The 18,092-nt window shown below is 57.0% G+C and overlaps 1 protein-coding gene across 5 annotated transcripts in view; it reads right to left on the bottom strand.

Moving 5' to 3' along the window:
* Nucleotides 1–271: 271 nt before the first annotated feature.
* Nucleotides 272–18,092, bottom strand: part of il34 (interleukin 34) — a 25,322-nt gene continuing 7,501 nt past the window's right edge. Inside the window, exons 4-8 of one of the 5 annotated variants that reach the window (XM_069181320.1) lie at nt 5,769–5,888; nt 4,951–5,124; nt 3,828–3,951; nt 3,170–3,232; nt 272–1,305 (exon numbers count right to left, since the gene is read on the bottom strand). In XM_069181320.1, coding sequence (XP_069037421.1) covers nt 1,199–1,305; nt 3,170–3,232; nt 3,828–3,951; nt 4,951–5,124; nt 5,769–5,888 — 588 coding nt within the window. In that variant the 3' untranslated portion in view covers nt 272–1,198. Of the gene's footprint in view, nt 1,306–3,169; nt 3,233–3,827; nt 3,955–4,950; nt 5,125–5,768; nt 5,889–18,092 lie in introns of all 5 variants that reach the window. The other 4 variants (XM_069181319.1, XM_069181321.1, XM_069181322.1 and 1 more) reach the window with 4 other exon arrangements.

Raw genomic sequence — 18,092 nt, 5'->3', positions numbered from 1 at the left:
GGAGTGTGGTGGGGTAGCAGTTAGCATTGCTGCTTCAAAGCTCCTGGGTGCTGGCTTCAATTTCAGACCTACAGCCGTCTGTATGGAGTCTGCATGTTCTTCACAGCCCTGTGGGGGTTTCCTCCAGGTGCTAAGACTTCTGGCTGTGTTAATGGGTGTCTCTAGGTTGTCCATGTAATGTTTTTCGCCCGGAATAATCAACTTTCAGGTAGTGGATGAATGTGCACTTTATTGACTTCTCAAAAGATTTGTTTCTCTTCCTCTCCAAAAGTTCATGCACAGAACAAGTTTTAATGGGTAAAAAAATAACAGTCACCTTTATTTTATTAAAATACAGCTTACATTTTCCAAACAAGCATTCACATCCTTAGCAAAACATCCAGTATGTACATCAGTTTGTATGGTAGTTTTTTCTGTGCTTCTTATAACAAGAACACATACATCTGGGTTTCTGGGTTATATACAGATATATAAAACAGACAAAACTCGAGGCACCTCCACTCTCAGTCCCTGCCTCCCCTCTCCCTCACATCCAATCGAATCGAAGTGGTCTTGATGGGGCACGCAGGGCACAAGAGCACACAGGTGCTGTCACAGCCCTGGGACACAACAGCACAGAGCAGAGTGAAGGACATGCTTCGCAACAAAACAAACACGACTACTGACAAAAATCCAAAATATTAATACTTATCAGATGGAAACGAGCATTACACACAACACAAGCACACTTGGCACTTAAAGCATTGCTCAAACAGGGTTCTTTTGGCACAGATTACAGCACACAAACACAAACCGTTAAGACAAATATAAATAAGCAAGATGTACTGTACACAACACTGCAAATATGTTTACAGATCACACATTGGACAACAATCTCTTTTACATTTTTCAGTCTGCCTGTACACAGCAGCTTTGTCATTGTACCAATTCATATGTACGTTAGTTATTTTGCATTGTCATTATTTAGGACAGAATATGTACAATTTCTTGCTGAGCAAGCTCTCTACTTTTGCAATGCTGTTTTTTTTAATGTAACAGAATTAAACCTTAACCTGGTTTGCACGAGTTCTGTACTCACACACAAAAACAAACTGGAAATAGACATTTCACTTTTAACTCAGTGTTAACAATTAACGACAAAATCCCACCAAACATCATCTCTCAGGCTTGTTTGGAGCTCCGCCCTTCAGCACAGGGATCAGGGAGTCGGACAGACAGATGAACAGGACGGTCTTGATGTTGTGTGGTCACTGCCACGTCGACCTTCGCCTGATTTTTTTATTTTCAAGCCCCTGGTGCAGGGATCTGTGGGCAGGACACCATACAGTGAGCAGCATGGTATCAATTATTCCCCTCACAGCCTCTACAGGACAGCCATCCCAAATTCTCACACATCCTATTTCCCAAACTTGCCAGCATAATATACAACCTACTGACTGGTACAAGCCTGACTTGAAAATGTCACCAGGATGCAATATACCGGCCTACAAAAGTAACCAACATGGTAAGAACTGTCATTTAGTGTCCTGATTGCAGAATAAACACGGGTGTAAAAAAAAACACAATCTCTCCAGTACTGCAAGAGCACTCTTCGTTAAACTCAGATCACTGAACAATTATGACAAACCTAACCCAACAGACTCACTCACAACCAGAGCAAACAACTGGAAACTATGGGGAAGTGCACACAAAACTCGGATAAGGAGGCATTGTTATACACAAAGAGCTGTGGAAGGCTGGAACAAGCTACACTATACAATATAGAAGTCACTTAGTTACAAAATGAACAGTGATGTAACGTTTTATCTCATCTTCTATTCAAAATACTAGTCTTAGAATCAGGTTAGTCAGACACAGAAGTGTCGTCTCCACGTTAATTGATCTCTGAAGGCAGTGGTAGAATGGAGTTATTCATCAGGTTCCTTCCACTTAATTAAACAGTGTGTTACCTGGCAGAGCTCCAAAGTGCAATAATCTGTATAACAATTCATATTGTTCAACAGAGGAAATTATTTGAGGCAGCCCAGCGGAAACTTCAGACGTCCCAAACATGATTTGTCTAATAATAGTTACTTTGCTATGACAGTACATGGACATAAAAGGAAAAGTCTCTCACTGGAGAGCTGGATTTAACAGAGTGGGCTCTGCTCAGACCACTCAAACAGAATCACACATCGCCTTGCTTACCTACACATGACTGTGGTCATTTCTTTTTTTAAATATTTCTCCCAAATAATGGTAACATCCTGTATAGACAGAATTTAGCAACTAGATTAGGGGTTTAGTAGCACCTAGCATGTCACTCCTACAAGACAGCTTGAACACTTTTTAAAGTAAAATAATATGCAGGCAAAATGGCATATTGTTCTGACTTCAACACCTGTTGGACACTGTCTCTGTCATCCTTTTTCTTACATCTAAAAGGGACTTAGAAGTGTTTTAAGGAGGGGAATCTCTACCTCCCTACCTAATAGTGCAGTCATTACCTGATTTGTGGGAAAGCAGCAATTTCTAACCAGTTATGTCAGTAATTGGTTTAAAAGATATTTCATCACTGCAGAATTTCAATAACCAGTGACCCTTCCTGTGCAAAAACATTAATATGATACTGCCGGAGTAGCCGGAGTTTAAGTGGTTTCCACCTAGTTAACAAGAACATAAAGTACAGTATTACTATGAAAAGTATAGCAAAAGTCATTATAAGTGCATATTATACCAACTACAATATTTAAATCAAACCTGTATGTTTGCTCAACAGACCATGCCTGCCTCCTGACATGAAGTTTGAAACAGAATGCCAGCCTTCTTAGATTTAAATATTTCTTGTCTTAAATGTGTTCAGCTCTGCCAAATGTTGTATCTTTTTAGCTCTCCCTACAGTGTAGATGTATCTATAGCAATGGTCACATCCAGTGTGAAAAATCCACTCAGATATCTGCCTCACAGAGATGAAGCTGATGTACAAAAAGCCAGTCCACACTCATACTGACTGTAGCACTGCTGTTTCTGGCAAAATATAAAGTGCATTGCGCTACATCATAATTAAACACTTTCCCCAGAAACATATAATTACATAAACATTTTGGCAGGAGTTAATAAACTCAACAGGGCAGCTGTAACTGGCCTGCTTCCTCCTTTTAAAAAAAAATCAAGCTTTTTTTGGACTCACCAGGAAAGCTGCACAGGGCTGTGGTGCCATTAGAAAAAGGCTTGCAGGGAAATGTTTTGAAGTCTAATAAAAGAAAAACAAATCATTGCTCAGCAGCTGCTGTGCACCAGAGGTTTTGCATGAGCATGCAAACCCTCGATCTGCTGCTGCCTCACTCTTGTTAGCGAGGGACAGCCCCCTGCTGTCAGGCTTTCTTCAGAAGCTGATCCCAGTGCCCTGCGTGTGAGCAGACTTGCTGGGGCCTGCTGGTGCCTGGTGTCTACAGCAGCCCTCCTGTGCACGTGGCCTGGGCCGGCCCGCTTCAACCTGCCAGTGTACGGGCACACCCAGACACCTGCGCCCACCCCACCCCCCAGCGCTGTTCACAACAACCTGGTCTGGTCTCACCCAACAGGTCAGAGAGGTTTTCTCTCCCTTTAAACCCACAGCTGCACTAAAAACAACCACAACCTGCTTTCTTCGCTTGTCTCCTGGAACCTCTCAGAACGAACACAAACAGAAGTCCTGGAAAGTAACAAGCCTGTGTTTTCATCAGTCTTAAAAAATATATGAAAAGCATGGGGGCTTTTCCTGAGTCTGAAGTTTCCTTGCTCTATTTATTCCCTTGTCTCCCCAGCCGGAGCACACAGAGCTGAGCACCTCCCTGCAGCCTGCTTACCGAAGCAGTAGGAGAAAAGGCACTTCATGGTCCTGAAGCAGTTGTCCAGAAGAGCCTTGGGCTTCACACACTTCGTCTCTTTGCTCTCTTTCACCCTGCGCTGCATCTCCCCAAGCCACCATGACTGCTGAAAAGCAGACACCGACAGAGACAGAGCGTGAGTTTCCACAGAGGGCTGAGACCGCCCGAGCAGACGCAGCCTCCTGCCTGGGGAGGGGAGCCGGGGGACCCCCTCACCATCCCTGCTGACAGCAGCCCCACCATGGGGGCGGAGCGGTGGCTCTGTGGCTCAGGATCTGCGCCTGTGGCTGGAAGGTTGTCGGTTCGTATCCCGTGGCCGGCAGAGGAATCCTTCTCCGTTGGGCCCCTGAGCAAGGCCCTGAACCCCAGCTGCTCCAGGGGAGCTGTATAAATACCCGACCCTGTGCTCTGAGAAAAGAAATTCCTAATGCAAGAAAATATATATGGCTAATAAAGTGATCTTATCTCTCTATCTTATCCCTGTGGACAGCGGCTCCTGCGCAGCTCACAGGACCCCAGGAGCTGAGCCCCGGCGTACAGGCACTTCCAGAGTTTATCTTTCTGACACTCTTTTTTTACCTCACCTTTGCTGTCCACCTTTGCCTCTGTGCTCTTCCTGTCTGCCTGAGAGGCTCCTGGAGTTGGGTGTGATTTAACAGGAATGGGGGTGGGTTCAGGTTAGGGTTAAGCCCCTCTGCTCAGCGCGACATGTGTGCGAAGCCTAAAGAGACTGGCTGGGTGACACTGGCGTGCGCGGGGAGTGTTTTTACTCTCCCTGAGAGCTTGCCCTCTCTCTCACCCCTTGGCCGAGCTCCGGCGAGCCCTGGCTGTGTGCTGGGTGAATGCTCGTGCTTGTTTTGAATAGGTTTCTTCTTATTTACATCCACTTGTAAGCCCAGTCACATAAGAGGGAAGCAGCAACCAGGAGCGTGCCGAGTGCAGGGGTGCCTTCTTTTGGGGCGTCTTTCTCTTGGCCGGGGGCAGGAAAGCAGAGGCCCTGCGGACAGCCGCTCCTGCGCAGCTCACAGGACCCCAGGAGCTGAGCCCCGGCGTGCAGGCGGAAAGGGAAAGAGGTGGGACAGAGAAAGAGCCACAGACTCACTTGACTCAACTGCTTGCTGAACTCATCTTCTATCTTCCTGAAGAGCTCCTCCAGGTCCGCGACGTACCTCCAAGAGGGGTGCTCTGTAGGGAGCACCCTGAGGATCTTCTTCAGCACTTCCTTGGAGACGAACAGCCAGAAGGACTCCAGGTCCTTGTGCGGAACTGTGCTATTCTGCAGGGCAGCGGGCAGGGGAGAGATAGGGCGCTGGGGTCAAGGTCCTTCCCAGTACCGCCAGCTGGCATCGCTGTGCCAGAACGTGCCCTTGGTGACACTGTCATCAGCCCACACAGCACATCAAGCCCCCTTTCAAAAGCAGAGCCGCTGGCAAGGATGTGCATTAACACGCGCGATAAGGTGCTGAATTGTGTTTTAAATTGCATTCCCCTGTAGAGGATCTCAATAGAACGTGGCTCAGATGTGAGATGGTGTTTTTTAATCTGCTTTCAGCTGCACCTGTAAGCAGGGACGGCTGGCCAGGAACAGAGCTGTGCTCGGCATTAGGAACACTGCTCTCTGGTCAACAGCAGACAGCAAGTTAGAGTCGTTCATTTTGTGTCATGAGCCCAGTTTCAGCCCAATGACGTGAGGTCCAATCTGAGTTTGCCTTCAGCATTTACACAAAACCCAGAACAGCCAGAAGACATCTGAACGGGGATCGCTGCAGGGCTTTCTGCTTTACTTGCATGTGTCTAAGGCAGAACAATGTCCTACTGACTCGCACACGGTTTTCTATCTGTTCTCGGTGCTTTATTAGACTTCCTGTAGAGACCTGCTCGCCCAGGGCTAGGAGGAGTGAGGAGTGAAGGAGGACTCACCAGTCGACTGAGGTTGGAGACTCTGAAGACCTCCTCATAGTGCACAGCTATGGTGTAGTTAATGGGCAAGTAGTGTTTCTGCAGCTCAAACAACATCGACAGCAGACAGACCATCAGTGACTATGTGAATCGAAGAGATATGCAGCTTCTTATAATGAACACAGTAACAGCTGTTCATCTCCTCTGTTCACAGAAACACACGTTCTCGGTGGTCTGCAGCACACTGGGGCTGGACCACTCCTGAACTCTCACTCCCTGGGTAGCTGTCCACTCAGCTCATCTGCCACACTGCACTCTGTCGCTCATTCTCACACTGCACTCTCTCACTCCCTCTCCCCACACTGCCCTCTCTCACTCCCTCTCCCCACACTGCCCTCTCTCACTCCCTCTCCCCACACTGCCCTCTCTCACTCCCTCTCTCCACACTGCCCTCTCTCACTCCCTCTCCCCACACTGCCCTCTCTCACTGCCCTCTCTCACTCCCTCTCCCCACACTGCCCTCTCTCACTGCCCTCTCTCACTCCCTCTCCCCACACTGCCCTCTCTCACTGCCCTCTCTCACTCCCTCTCCCCACACTGCCCTCTCTCACTCCCTCTCCCCACACTGCCCTCTCTCACTGCCCTCTCTCACTCCCTCTCCCCACACTGCCCTCTCTCACTCCCTCTCCCCACACTGCCCTCTCTCACTCCCTCTCCCCACACTGCCCTCTCTCACTGCCCTCTCACTCCCTCTCCCCACACTGCACTCTCTCACTCCCTCTCCCCACACTGCCCTCTCTCACTCCCTCTCCCCACACTGCCCTCTCTCACTGCCCTCTCACTCCCTCTCCCCACACTGCACTCTCTCACTCCCTCTCCCCACACTGCCCTCTCTCACTCCCTCTCCCCACACTGCCCTCTCTCACTCCCTCTCCCCACACTGCTCTCTCTCACTCCCTCTCCCCACACTGCACTCTCTCACTCCCTCTCCCCACACTGCACTCTCTCACTCCCTCTCCCCACACTGCCCTCTCTCACTCCCTCTCCCCACACTGCCCTCTCTCACTGCCCTCTCACTCCCTCTCCCCACACTGCCCTCTCTCACTCCCTCTCCCCACACTGCCCTCTCTCACTCCCTCTCCCCACACTGCCCTCTCTCACTCCCTCTCTCCACACTGCCCTCTCTCACTCCCTCTCCCCACACTGCCCTCTCTCACTCCCTCTCTCACTCCCTCTCCCCACACTGCCCTCTCTCACTCCCTCTCTCACTCCCTCTCCCCACACTGCCCTCTCTCACTCCCTCTCCCCACACTGCACTCTCTCACTCCCTCTCTCCACACTGCCCTCTCTCACTCCCTCTCCCCACACTGCCCTCTCTCACTCCCTCTCCCCACACTGCCCTCTCTCACTCCCTCTCCCCACACTGCCCTCTCTCACTCCCTCTCCCCACACTGCCCTCTCTCACTGCCCTCTCACTCCCTCTCCCCACACTGCACTCTCTCACTCCCTCTCCCCACACTGCCCTCTCTCACTCCCTCTCCCCACACTGCCCTCTCTCACTCCCTCTCTCCACACTGCCCTCTCTCACTCCCTCTCCCCACACTGCCCTCTCTCACTCCCTCTCTCACTCCCTCTCCCCACACTGCCCTCTCTCACTCCCTCTCTCACTCCCTCTCCCCACACTGCCCTCTCTCACTCCCTCTCCCCACACTGCACTCTCTCACTCCCTCTCTCCACACTGCCCTCTCTCACTCCCTCTCCCCACACTGCCCTCTCTCACTCCCTCTCCCCACACTGCCCTCTCTCACTCCCTCTCCCCACACTGCCCTCTCACACTGCCCTCTCTCACTCCCTCTCCCCACACTGCCCTCTCTCACTCCCTCTCCCCACACTGCCCTCTCTCACTCCCTCTCCCCACACTGCTCTCTCTCACTCCCTCTCCCCACACTGCCCTCTCACTCCCTCTCCCCACACTGCCCTCTCTCACTCCCTCTCCCCACACTGCCCTCTCTCACTCCCTCTCCCCACACTGCCCTCTCTCACTCCCTCTCCCCACACTGCCCTCTCTCACTGCCCTCTCACTCCCTCTCCCCACACTGCACTCTCTCACTCCCTCTCCCCACACTGCCCTCTCTCACTCCCTCTCCCCACACTGCCCTCTCTCACTCCCTCTCTCCACACTGCCCTCTCTCACTCCCTCTCCCCACACTGCCCTCTCTCACTCCCTCTCTCACTCCCTCTCCCCACACTGCCCTCTCTCACTCCCTCTCTCACTCCCTCTCTCACTCCCTCTCCCCACACTGCCCTCTCTCACTCCCTCTCCCCACACTGCACTCTCTCACTCCCTCTCTCCACACTGCCCTCTCTCACTCCCTCTCCCCACACTGCCCTCTCTCACTCCCTCTCCCCACACTGCCCTCTCTCACTCCCTCTCCCCACACTGCCCTCTCTCACTCCCTCTCCCCACACTGCCCTCTCACACTGCCCTCTCTCACTCCCTCTCCCCACACTGCCCTCTCTCACTCCCTCTCCCCACACTGCCCTCTCACACTCCCTCTCCCCACACTGCCCTCTCACACTGCCCTCTCTCACTCCCTCTCCCCACACTGCCCTCTCTCACTCCCTCTCCCCACACTGCTCTCTCTCACTCCCTCTCCCCACACTGCCCTCTCTCACTGCCCTCTCTCACTCCCTCTCCCCACACTGCCCTCTCTCACTCCCTCTCCCCACACTGCCCTCTCTCACTCCCTCTCCCCACACTGCCCTCTCTCACTCCCTCTCTCACTCCCTCTCCCCACACTGCCCTCTCTCACTCCCTCTCCCCACACTGCACTCTCTCACTCCCTCTCTCACTCCCTCTCTCACTGCCCTCTCTCACTCCCTCTCCCCACACTGCCCTCTCTCACTCCCTCTCCCCACACTACCTCTCACTCCCTCTCCCCACACTGCCCTCTCTCACTGCCCTCTCTCACTCCCTCTCCCCACACTGCCCTCTCTCACTCCCTCTCCCCACACTGCTCTCTCTCACTCCCTCTCCCCACACTGCCCTCTCTCACTGCCCTCTCTCACTCCCTCTCCCCACACTGCCCTCTCTCACTCCCTCTCCCCACACTGCCCTCTCTCACTCCCTCTCTCACTCCCTCTCCCCACACTGCCCTCTCTCACTCCCTCTCCCCACACTGCCCTCTCTCACTCCCTCTCCCCACACTGCACTCTCTCACTCCCTCTCTCACTCCCTCTCTCACTCCCTCTCTCACTGCCCTCTCTCACTCCCTCTCCCCACACTGCCCTCTCACACTCCCTCTCCCCACACTGCCCTCTCACACTCCCTCTCTCACTCCCTCTCCCCACACTGCCCTCTCTCACTCCCTCTCCCCACACTGCCCTCTCACTCCCTCTCCCCACACTGCACTCTCTCACTCCCTCTCCCCACACTGCCCTCTCTCACTCCCTCTCTCACTCCCTCTCCCCACACTGCCCTCTCTCACTCCCTCTCCCCACACTGCCCTCTCTCACTCCCTCTCTCCACACTGCACTCTCTCACTCCCTCTCCCCACACTGCCCTCTCTCACTCCCTCTCCCCACACTGCCCTCTCACACTGCCCTCTCTCACTCCCTCTCCCCACACTGCCCTCTCTCACTCCCTCTCCCCACACTGCCCTCTCTCACTGCCCTCTCTCACTCCCTCTCCCCACACTGCCCTCTCTCACTGCACTCTCTCACTCCCTCTCCCCACACTGCCCTCTCTCACTCCCTCTCCCCACACTGCCCTCTCTCACTCCCTCTCCCCACACTGCCCTCTCTCACTCCCTCTCTCCACACTGCCCTCTCTCACTGCCCTCTCACTCCCTCTCCCCACACTGCCCTCTCTCACTCCCTCTCCCCACACTGCCCTCTCACACTCCCTCTCCCCACACTGCCCTCTCACACTCCCTCTCCCCACACTGCCCTCTCTCACTCCCTCTCCCCACACTGCACTCTCTCACTCCCTCTCCCCACACTGCCCTCTCTCACTCCCTCTCCCCACACTGCCCTCTCTCACTCCCTCTCCCCACACTGCTCTCTCTCACTCCCTCTCCCCACACTGCCCTCTCTCACTCCCTCTCCCCACACTGCCCTCTCTCACTCCCTCTCCCCACACTGCCCTCTCTCACTCCCTCTCTCACTCCCTCTCCCCACACTGCCCTCTCTCACTCCCTCTCCCCACACTGCCCTCTCTCACTCCCTCTCCCCACACTGCCCTCTCTCACTCCCTCTCCCCACACTGCACTCTCTCACTCCCTCTCTCACTCCCTCTCTCACTCCCTCTCTCACTGCCCTCTCTCACTCCCTCTCCCCACACTGCCCTCTCACACTCCCTCTCCCCACACTGCCCTCTCACACTACCCTCTCTCACTCCCTCTCCCCACACTGCCCTCTCTCACTCCCTCTCCCCACACTGCCCTCTCTCACTCCCTCTCCCCACACTGCCCTCTCTCACTCCCTCTCCCCACACTGCACTCTCTCACTCCCTCTCCCCACACTGCCCTCTCTCACTCCCTCTCCCCACACTGCACTCTCTCACTCCCTCTCCCCACACTGCCCTCTCTCACTGCCTCTCCCCACACTGCCCTCTCTCACTCCCTCTCCCCACACTGCCCTCTCTCACTCCCTCTCTCCACACTGCACTCTCTCACTCCCTCTCCCTACACTGCCCTCTCTCACTCCCTCTCCCCACACTGCCCTCTCTCACTGCCCTCTCTCACTCCCTCTCTCACTCCCTCTCCCCACACTCCCTCTCTCACTCCCTCTCTCACTCCCTCTCCCCACACTGCCCTCTCTCACTCCCTCTCCCCACACTGCCCTCTCACACTCCCTCTCTCCACACTGCCCTCTCACACTCCCTCTCCCCACACTGCCCTCTCTCACTCCCTCTCCCCACACTGCCCTCTCTCACTCCCTCTCTCACTCCCTCTCCCCACACTGCCCTCTCTCACTCCCTCTCCCCACACTGCCCTCTCTCACTCCCTCTCTCACTCCCTCTCCCCACACTGCCCTCTCACACTCCCTCTCCCCACACTGCCCTCTCACACTCCCTCTCTCCACACTGCCCTCTCTCACTCCCTCTCCCCACACTGCCCTCTCTCACTCCCTCTCCCCACACTGCCCTCTCTCACTCCCTCTCTCACTCCCTCTCCCCACACTGCCCTCTCACACTCCCTCTCCCCACACTGCCCTCTCACACTCCCTCTCTCACTGCCTCTCCCCACACTGCCCTCTCTCACTCCTCTCCCCACACTGCTCTCTCTCACTCCCTCTCCCCACACTGCCCTCTCTCACTGCCCTCTCTCACTCCCTCTCCCCACACTGCCCTCTCTCACTCCCTCTCCCCACACTGCCCTCTCTCACTCCCTCTCTCACTCCCTCTCCCCACACTGCCCTCTCTCACTCCCTCTCCCCACACTGCCCTCTCTCACTCCCTCTCCCCACACTGCACTCTCTCACTCCCTCTCTCACTCCCTCTCTCACTGCCCTCTCTCACTCCCTCTCCCCACACTGCCCTCTCACACTCCCTCTCCCCACACTGCCCTCTTACACTGCCCTCTCTCACTCCCTCTCCCCACACTGCCCTCTCTCACTCCCTCTCCCCACACTGCCCTCTCTCACTCCCTCTCCCCACACTGCCCTCTCTCACTGCCCTCTCACTCCCTCTCCCCACACTGCCCTCTCTCACTCCCTCTCCCCACACTGCCCTCTCACACTCCCTCTCCCCACACTGCCCTCTCACACTCCCTCTCCCCACACTGCCCTCTCTCACTCCCTCTCCCCACACTGCCCTCTCTCACTCCCTCTCCCCACACTGCCCTCTCTCACTCCCTCTCTCCACACTGCACTCTCTCACTCCCTCTCCCCACACTGCCCTCTCTCACTCCCTCTCCCCACACTGCCCTCTCACACTGCCCTCTCTCACTCCCTCTCCCCACACTGCCCTCTCTCACTGCCCTCTCACTCCCTCTCCCCACACTGCCCTCTCACACTCCCTCTCCCCACACTGCCCTCTCACACTCCCTCTCCCCACACTGCCCTCTCTCACTCCCTCTCCCCACACTGCACTCTCTCACTCCCTCTCCCCACACTGCCCTCTCTCACTCCCTCTCCCCACACTGCCCTCTCTCACTCCCTCTCCCCACACTGCCCTCTCTCACTCCCTCTCCCCACACTGCCCTCTCACTCCCTCTCCCCACACTGCTCTCTCTCACTCCCTCTCCCCACACTGCCCTCTCTCACTGCCCTCTCTCACTCCCTCTCCCCACACTGCCCTCTCTCACTCCCTCTCTCACTCCCTCTCCCCACACTGCCCTCTCTCACTCCCTCTCCCCACACTGCCCTCTCTCACTCCCTCTCCCCACACTGCCCTCTCTCACTCCCTCTCCCCCACACTGCACTCAATTTCAATTCAATTCAAGGTGCTTTATTAGCATGACCGATGGGTACAATCAGTGTTGCCAAAGCAAATAAAAATAATAAAATTAACATAGAACAAAACAAAAAATAGAAGTAAAATAAAATCTACAGACATGTTACAGACATTTACAACAAAGACATATTATATAATATTGACATATACTGTAGGCGGCTGGAGCATTATTGGGAGACGGACTCACTGTTCCTCAGGCTGTGACAGGAGATCACATACTGGGCTGCCAGATCAACTGAGTTCCCTCCTCCCTCTCCCAGTAGGATTGGGACCTGTTGTGGTTTTGGCAGGTGTGGGAACTCTGGGATTAGATTTCTGAATTTCGGGAAGAATGTTTCTCTAATCCCAGAGTATCTGTCACAGTGCAGTAGGAAGTGCACCTCTGTCTCTATTTCTCCCTGCTGGCAGTGGGAGCACAGCCTGTCCTCTCTGGGCAGCCAGGTCTGCCTGTGTCGCCCAGTTTCTATGGCCAGGTTGTGGTCGCTGAGCCTGTACTTCGTCAGGGTCTGTTTCTGTTTGTTATTTTTTATTTTGGTCAAATATTCAGCTAGTGTGTATTGTCTGTTTAAGGTTCTGTAGCATTCCAGTTTATGTTGTGTTTGTGTGTGTGTGTCCCAGTGTGTGAGATATTGCTGTTTGATCTGTGGTGTGATGTGGTTGAGTCTGGGTTGTGGTGCTCTAGCAGTGCTGTCCTGAGGCTGGTCAGCACTCTCTCACTCCCTCTCTCACTCCCTCTCTCACTGCCCTCTCTCACTGCCCTCTCCCCACACTGCCCTCTCACACTCCCTCTCCCCACACTGCCCTCTCACACTGCCCTCTCTCACTCCCTCTCCCCACACTGCCCTCTCTCACTCCCTCTCCCCACACTGCCCTCTCTCACTCCCTCTCCCCACACTGCCCTCTCTCACTCCCTCTCCCCACACTGCACTCTCTCACTCCCTCTCCCCACACTGCCCTCTCTCACTCCCTCTCCCCACACTGCACTCTCTCACTCCCTCTCCCCACACTGCCCTCTCTCACTGCCTCTCCCCACACTGCCCTCTCTCACTCCCTCTCCCCACACTGCCCTCTCTCACTGCCCTCTCTCACTCCCTCTCCCCACACTGCCCTCTCTCACTCCCTCTCCCCACACTGCCCTCTCTCACTGCCCTCTCTCACTCCCTCTCCCCACACTGCCCTCTCTCACTCCCTCTCCCCACACTGCCCTCTCTCACTCCCTCTCCCCACACTGCACTCTCTCACTCCCTCTCCCCACACTGCCCTCTCTCACTCCCTCTCCCCACACTGCACTCTCTCACTCCCTCTCCCCACACTGCCCTCTCTCACTGCCTCTCCCCACACTGCCCTCTCTCACTCCCTCTCCCCACACTGCCCTCTCTCACTCCCTCTCCCCACACTGCACTCTCTCACTCCCTCTCCCCACACTGCCCTCTCTCACTGCCTCTCCCCACACTGCCCTCTCTCACTCCCTCTCCCCACACTGCCCTCTCTCACTCCCTCTCCCCACACTGCCCTCTCTCACTCCCTCTCTCCACACTGCACTCTCTCACTCCCTCTCCCCACACTGCCCTCTCTCACTCCCTCTCCCCACACTGCCCTCTCTCACTCCCTCTCCCCACACTGCCCTCTCACACTGCCCTCTCTCACTCCCTCTCCCCACACTGCCCTCTCTCACTCCCTCTCCCCACACTGCCCTCTCTCACTCCCTCTCCCCACACTGCCCTCTCTCACTCCCTCTCCCCACACTGCCCTCTCTCACTCCCTCTCTCACTCCCTCTCCCCACACTGCCCTCTCTCACTCCCTCTCCCCACACTGCCCTCTCTCACTCCCTCTCTCACTCCCTCTCCCCACACTGCCCTCTCACACTCCCTCTCCCCACACTGCCCTCTCTCACTCCCTCTCCCCACACTGCACTCTCTCACTCCCTCTCCCCACACTGCCCTCTCTCACTCCCTCTCCCCACACTGCCCTCTCACACTCCCTCTCTCCACACTGCCCTCTCTCACTCCCTCTCCCCACACTGCCCTCTCTCACTCCCTCTCCCCACACTGCCCTCTCTCACTCCCTCTCTCACTCCCTCTCCCCACACTGCCCTCTCTCACTCCCTCTCCCCACACTGCCCTCTCTCACTCCCTCTCTCACTCCCTCTCCCCACACTGCCCTCTCACACTCCCTCTCCCCACACTGCCCTCTCTCACTGCCCTCTCTCACTCCCTCTCCCCACACTGCCCTCTCACTCCCTCTCCCCACACTGCCCTCTCTCACTGCCCTCTCCCCACACTGCCCTCTCTCACTCCCTCTCCCCACACTGCACTCTCTCACTCCCTCTCCCCACACTGCCCTCTCTCACTCCCTCTCCCCACACTGCACTCTCTCACTCCCTCTCCCCACACTGCCCTCTCTCACTGCCTCTCCCCCACACTGCCCTCTCTCACTCCCTCTCCCCACACTGCCCTCTCTCACTGCCCTCTCTCACTCCCTCTCCCCACACTGCCCTCTCTCACTCCCTCTCCCCACACTGCCCTCTCTCACTGCCCTCTCTCACTCCCTCTCCCCACACTGCCCTCTCTCACTCCCTCTCCCCACACTGCCCTCTCTCACTCCCTCTCCCCACACTGCACTCTCTCACTCCCTCTCCCCACACTGCCCTCTCTCACTCCCTCTCCCCACACTGCACTCTCTCACTCCCTCTCCCCACACTGCCCTCTCTCACTGCCTCTCCCCACACTGCCCTCTCTCACTCCCTCTCCCCACACTGCCCTCTCTCACTCCCTCTCCCCACACTGCCCTCTCTCACTGCCTCTCCCCACACTGCCCTCTCTCACTCCCTCTCCCCACACTGCCCTCTCTCACTCCCTCTCCCCACACTGCCCTCTCTCACTCCCTCTCTCCACACTGCACTCTCTCACTCCCTCTCCCCACACTGCCCTCTCTCACTCCCTCTCCCCACACTGCCCTCTCTCACTCCCTCTCCCCACACTGCCCTCTCACACTGCCCTCTCTCACTCCCTCTCCCCACACTGCCCTCTCTCACTGCCCTCTCTCACTCCCTCTCCCCACACTGCCCTCTCTCACTCCCTCTCCCACACTGCCCTCTCTCACTCCCTCTCTCCACACTGCCCTCTCTCACTCCCTCTCCCCACACTGCCCTCTCTCACTGCCCTCTCCCCACACTGCCCTCTCACTCCCTCTCCCCACACTGCCCTCTCTCACTCCCTCTCCCCACACTGCCCTCTCTCACTGCCCTCTCTCACTCCCTCTCCCCACACTGCCCTCTCTCACTCCCTCTCCCCACACTGCCCTCTCTCACTCCCTCTCCCCACACTGCCCTCTCACTCCCTCTCCCCACACTGCCCTCTCTCACTCCCTCTCCCCACACTGCCCTCTCTCACTCCCTCTCCCCACACTGCCCTCTCTCACTCCCTCTCTCACTCCCTCTCCCCACACTGCCCTCTCTCACTCCCTCTCCCCACACTGCCCTCTCTCACTCCCTCTCTCACTCCCTCTCCCCACACTGCCCTCTCACACTCCCTCTCCCCACACTGCCCTCTCTCACTGCCCTCTCTCACTCCCTCTCCCCACACTGCCCTCTCACTCCCTCTCCCCACACTGCCCTCTCTCACTGCCCTCTCCCCACACTGCCCTCTCTCACTCCCTCTCCCCACACTGCCCTCTCTCACTCCCTCTCCCCACACTGCCCTCTCTCACTCCCTCTCCCCACACTGCACTCTCTCACTCCCTCTCCCCACACTGCCCTCTCTCACTGCCTCTCCCCACACTGCCCTCTCTCACTCCCTCTCCCCACACTGCCCTCTCTCACTCCCTCTCCCCACACTGCCCTCTCTCACTGCCCTCTCTCACTCCCTCTCCCCACACTGCCCTCTCTCACTCCCTCTCCCCACACTGCCCTCTCTCACTGCCCTCTCTCACTCCCTCTCCCCACACTGCCCTCTCTCACTCCCTCTCCCCACACTGCCCTCTCTCACTCCCTCTCCCCACACTGCACTCTCTCACTCCCTCTCCCCACACTGCCCTCTCTCACTCCCTCTCCCCACACTGCACTCTCTCACTCCCTCTCCCCACACTGCCCTCTCTCACTGCCTCTCCCCACACTGCCCTCTCTCACTCCCTCTCCCCACACTGCCCTCTCTCACTCCCTCTCCCCACACTGCACTCTCTCACTCCCTCTCCCCACACTGCCCTCTCTCACTGCCTCTCCCCACACTGCCCTCTCTCACTCCCTCTCCCCACACTGCCCTCTCTCACTCCCTCTCCCCACACTGCCCTCTCTCACTCCCTCTCTCCCACACTGCACTCTCTCACTCCCTCTCCCCACACTGCCCTCTCTCACTCCCTCTCCCCCACACTGCCCTCTCTCACTCCCTCTCCCCACACTGCCCTCTCACACTGCCCTCTCTCACTCCCTCTCCCCACACTGCCCTCTCTCACTGCCCTCTCTCACTCCCTCTCCCCACACTGCCCTCTCTCACTCCCTCTCCCCACACTGCCCTCTCTCACTCCCTCTCTCCACACTGCCCTCTCTCACTCCCTCTCCCCACACTGCCCTCTCTCACTGCCCTCTCTCCACTCCCTCTCCCCACACTGCCCTCTCTCACTCCCTCTCCCCACACTGCCCTCTCTCACTCCCTCTCTCCACACTGCCCTCTCTCACTCCCTCTCCCCACACTGCCCTCTCTCACTGCCCTCTCCCCACACTGCCCTCTCACTCCCTCTCCCCACACTGCCCTCTCTCACTCCCTCTCCCCACACTGCCCTCTCTCACTGCCCTCTCTCACTCCCTCTCCCCACACTGCCCTCTCTCACTCCCTCTCCCCACACTGCCCTCTCTCACTCCCTCTCCCCACACTGCCCTCTCACTCCCTCTCCCCACACTGCCCTCTCTCACTCCCTCTCCCCACACTGCCCTCTCTCACTCCCTCTCCCCACACTGCCCTCTCTCACTCCCTCTCTCACTCCCTCTCCCCACACTGCCCTCTCTCACTCCCTCTCCCCACACTGCCCTCTCTCACTGCCCTCTCTCACTCCCTCTCCCCACACTGCCCTCTCACACTCCCTCTCCCCACACTGCCCTCTCTCACTGCCCTCTCTCACTCCCTCTCCCCACACTGCCCTCTCACTCCCTCTCCCCACACTGCCCTCTCTCACTGCCCTCTCCCACACTGCCCTCTCTCACTCCCTCTCCCCACACTGCCCTCTCTCACTCCCTCTCCCCACACTGCCCTCTCTCACTCCCTCTCCCCACACTGCACTCTCTCACTCCCTCTCCCCACACTGCCCTCTCTCACTGCCTCTCCCCACACTGCCCTCTCTCACTCCCTCTCCCACACTGCCCTCTCTCACTCCCTCTCCCCACACTGCCCTCTCTCACTGCCCTCTCTCACTCCCTCTCCCCACACTGCCCTCTCTCACTCCCTCTCCCCACACTGCCCTCTCTCACTGCCCTCTCTCACTCCCTCTCCCCACACTGCCCTCTCTCACTGCCCTCTCTCACTCCCTCTCCCCACACTGCCCTCTCTCACTGCCCTCTCCCCACACTGCCCTCTCTCACTCCCTCTCCCCACACTGCCCTCTCTCACTCCCTCTCCCCACACTGCCCTCTCTCACTCCCTCTCCCCACACTGCACTCTCTCACTCCCTCTCCCCACACTGCCCTCTCTCACTGCCTCTCCCCACACTGCCCTCTCTCACTCCCTCTCCCCACACTGCCCTCTCTCACTCCCTCTCCCCACACTGCCCTCTCTCACTGCCCTCTCTCACTCCCTCTCCCCACACTGCCCTCTCTCACTCCCTCTCCCCACACTGCCCTCTCTCACTGCCCTCTCTCACTCCCTCTCCCCACACTGCCCTCTCTCACTCCCTCTCCCCA

This window comes from Lepisosteus oculatus, chromosome 20 (genome assembly GCF_040954835.1).
Source record: "Lepisosteus oculatus isolate fLepOcu1 chromosome 20, fLepOcu1.hap2, whole genome shotgun sequence".
In the NCBI taxonomy this organism is placed as follows: Eukaryota; Metazoa; Chordata; class Actinopteri; order Semionotiformes; family Lepisosteidae; genus Lepisosteus; species Lepisosteus oculatus.
The sequence above is the reverse complement of the archived record's forward strand: the minus strand, read 5'-3'. Positions and strand labels throughout refer to the sequence as shown.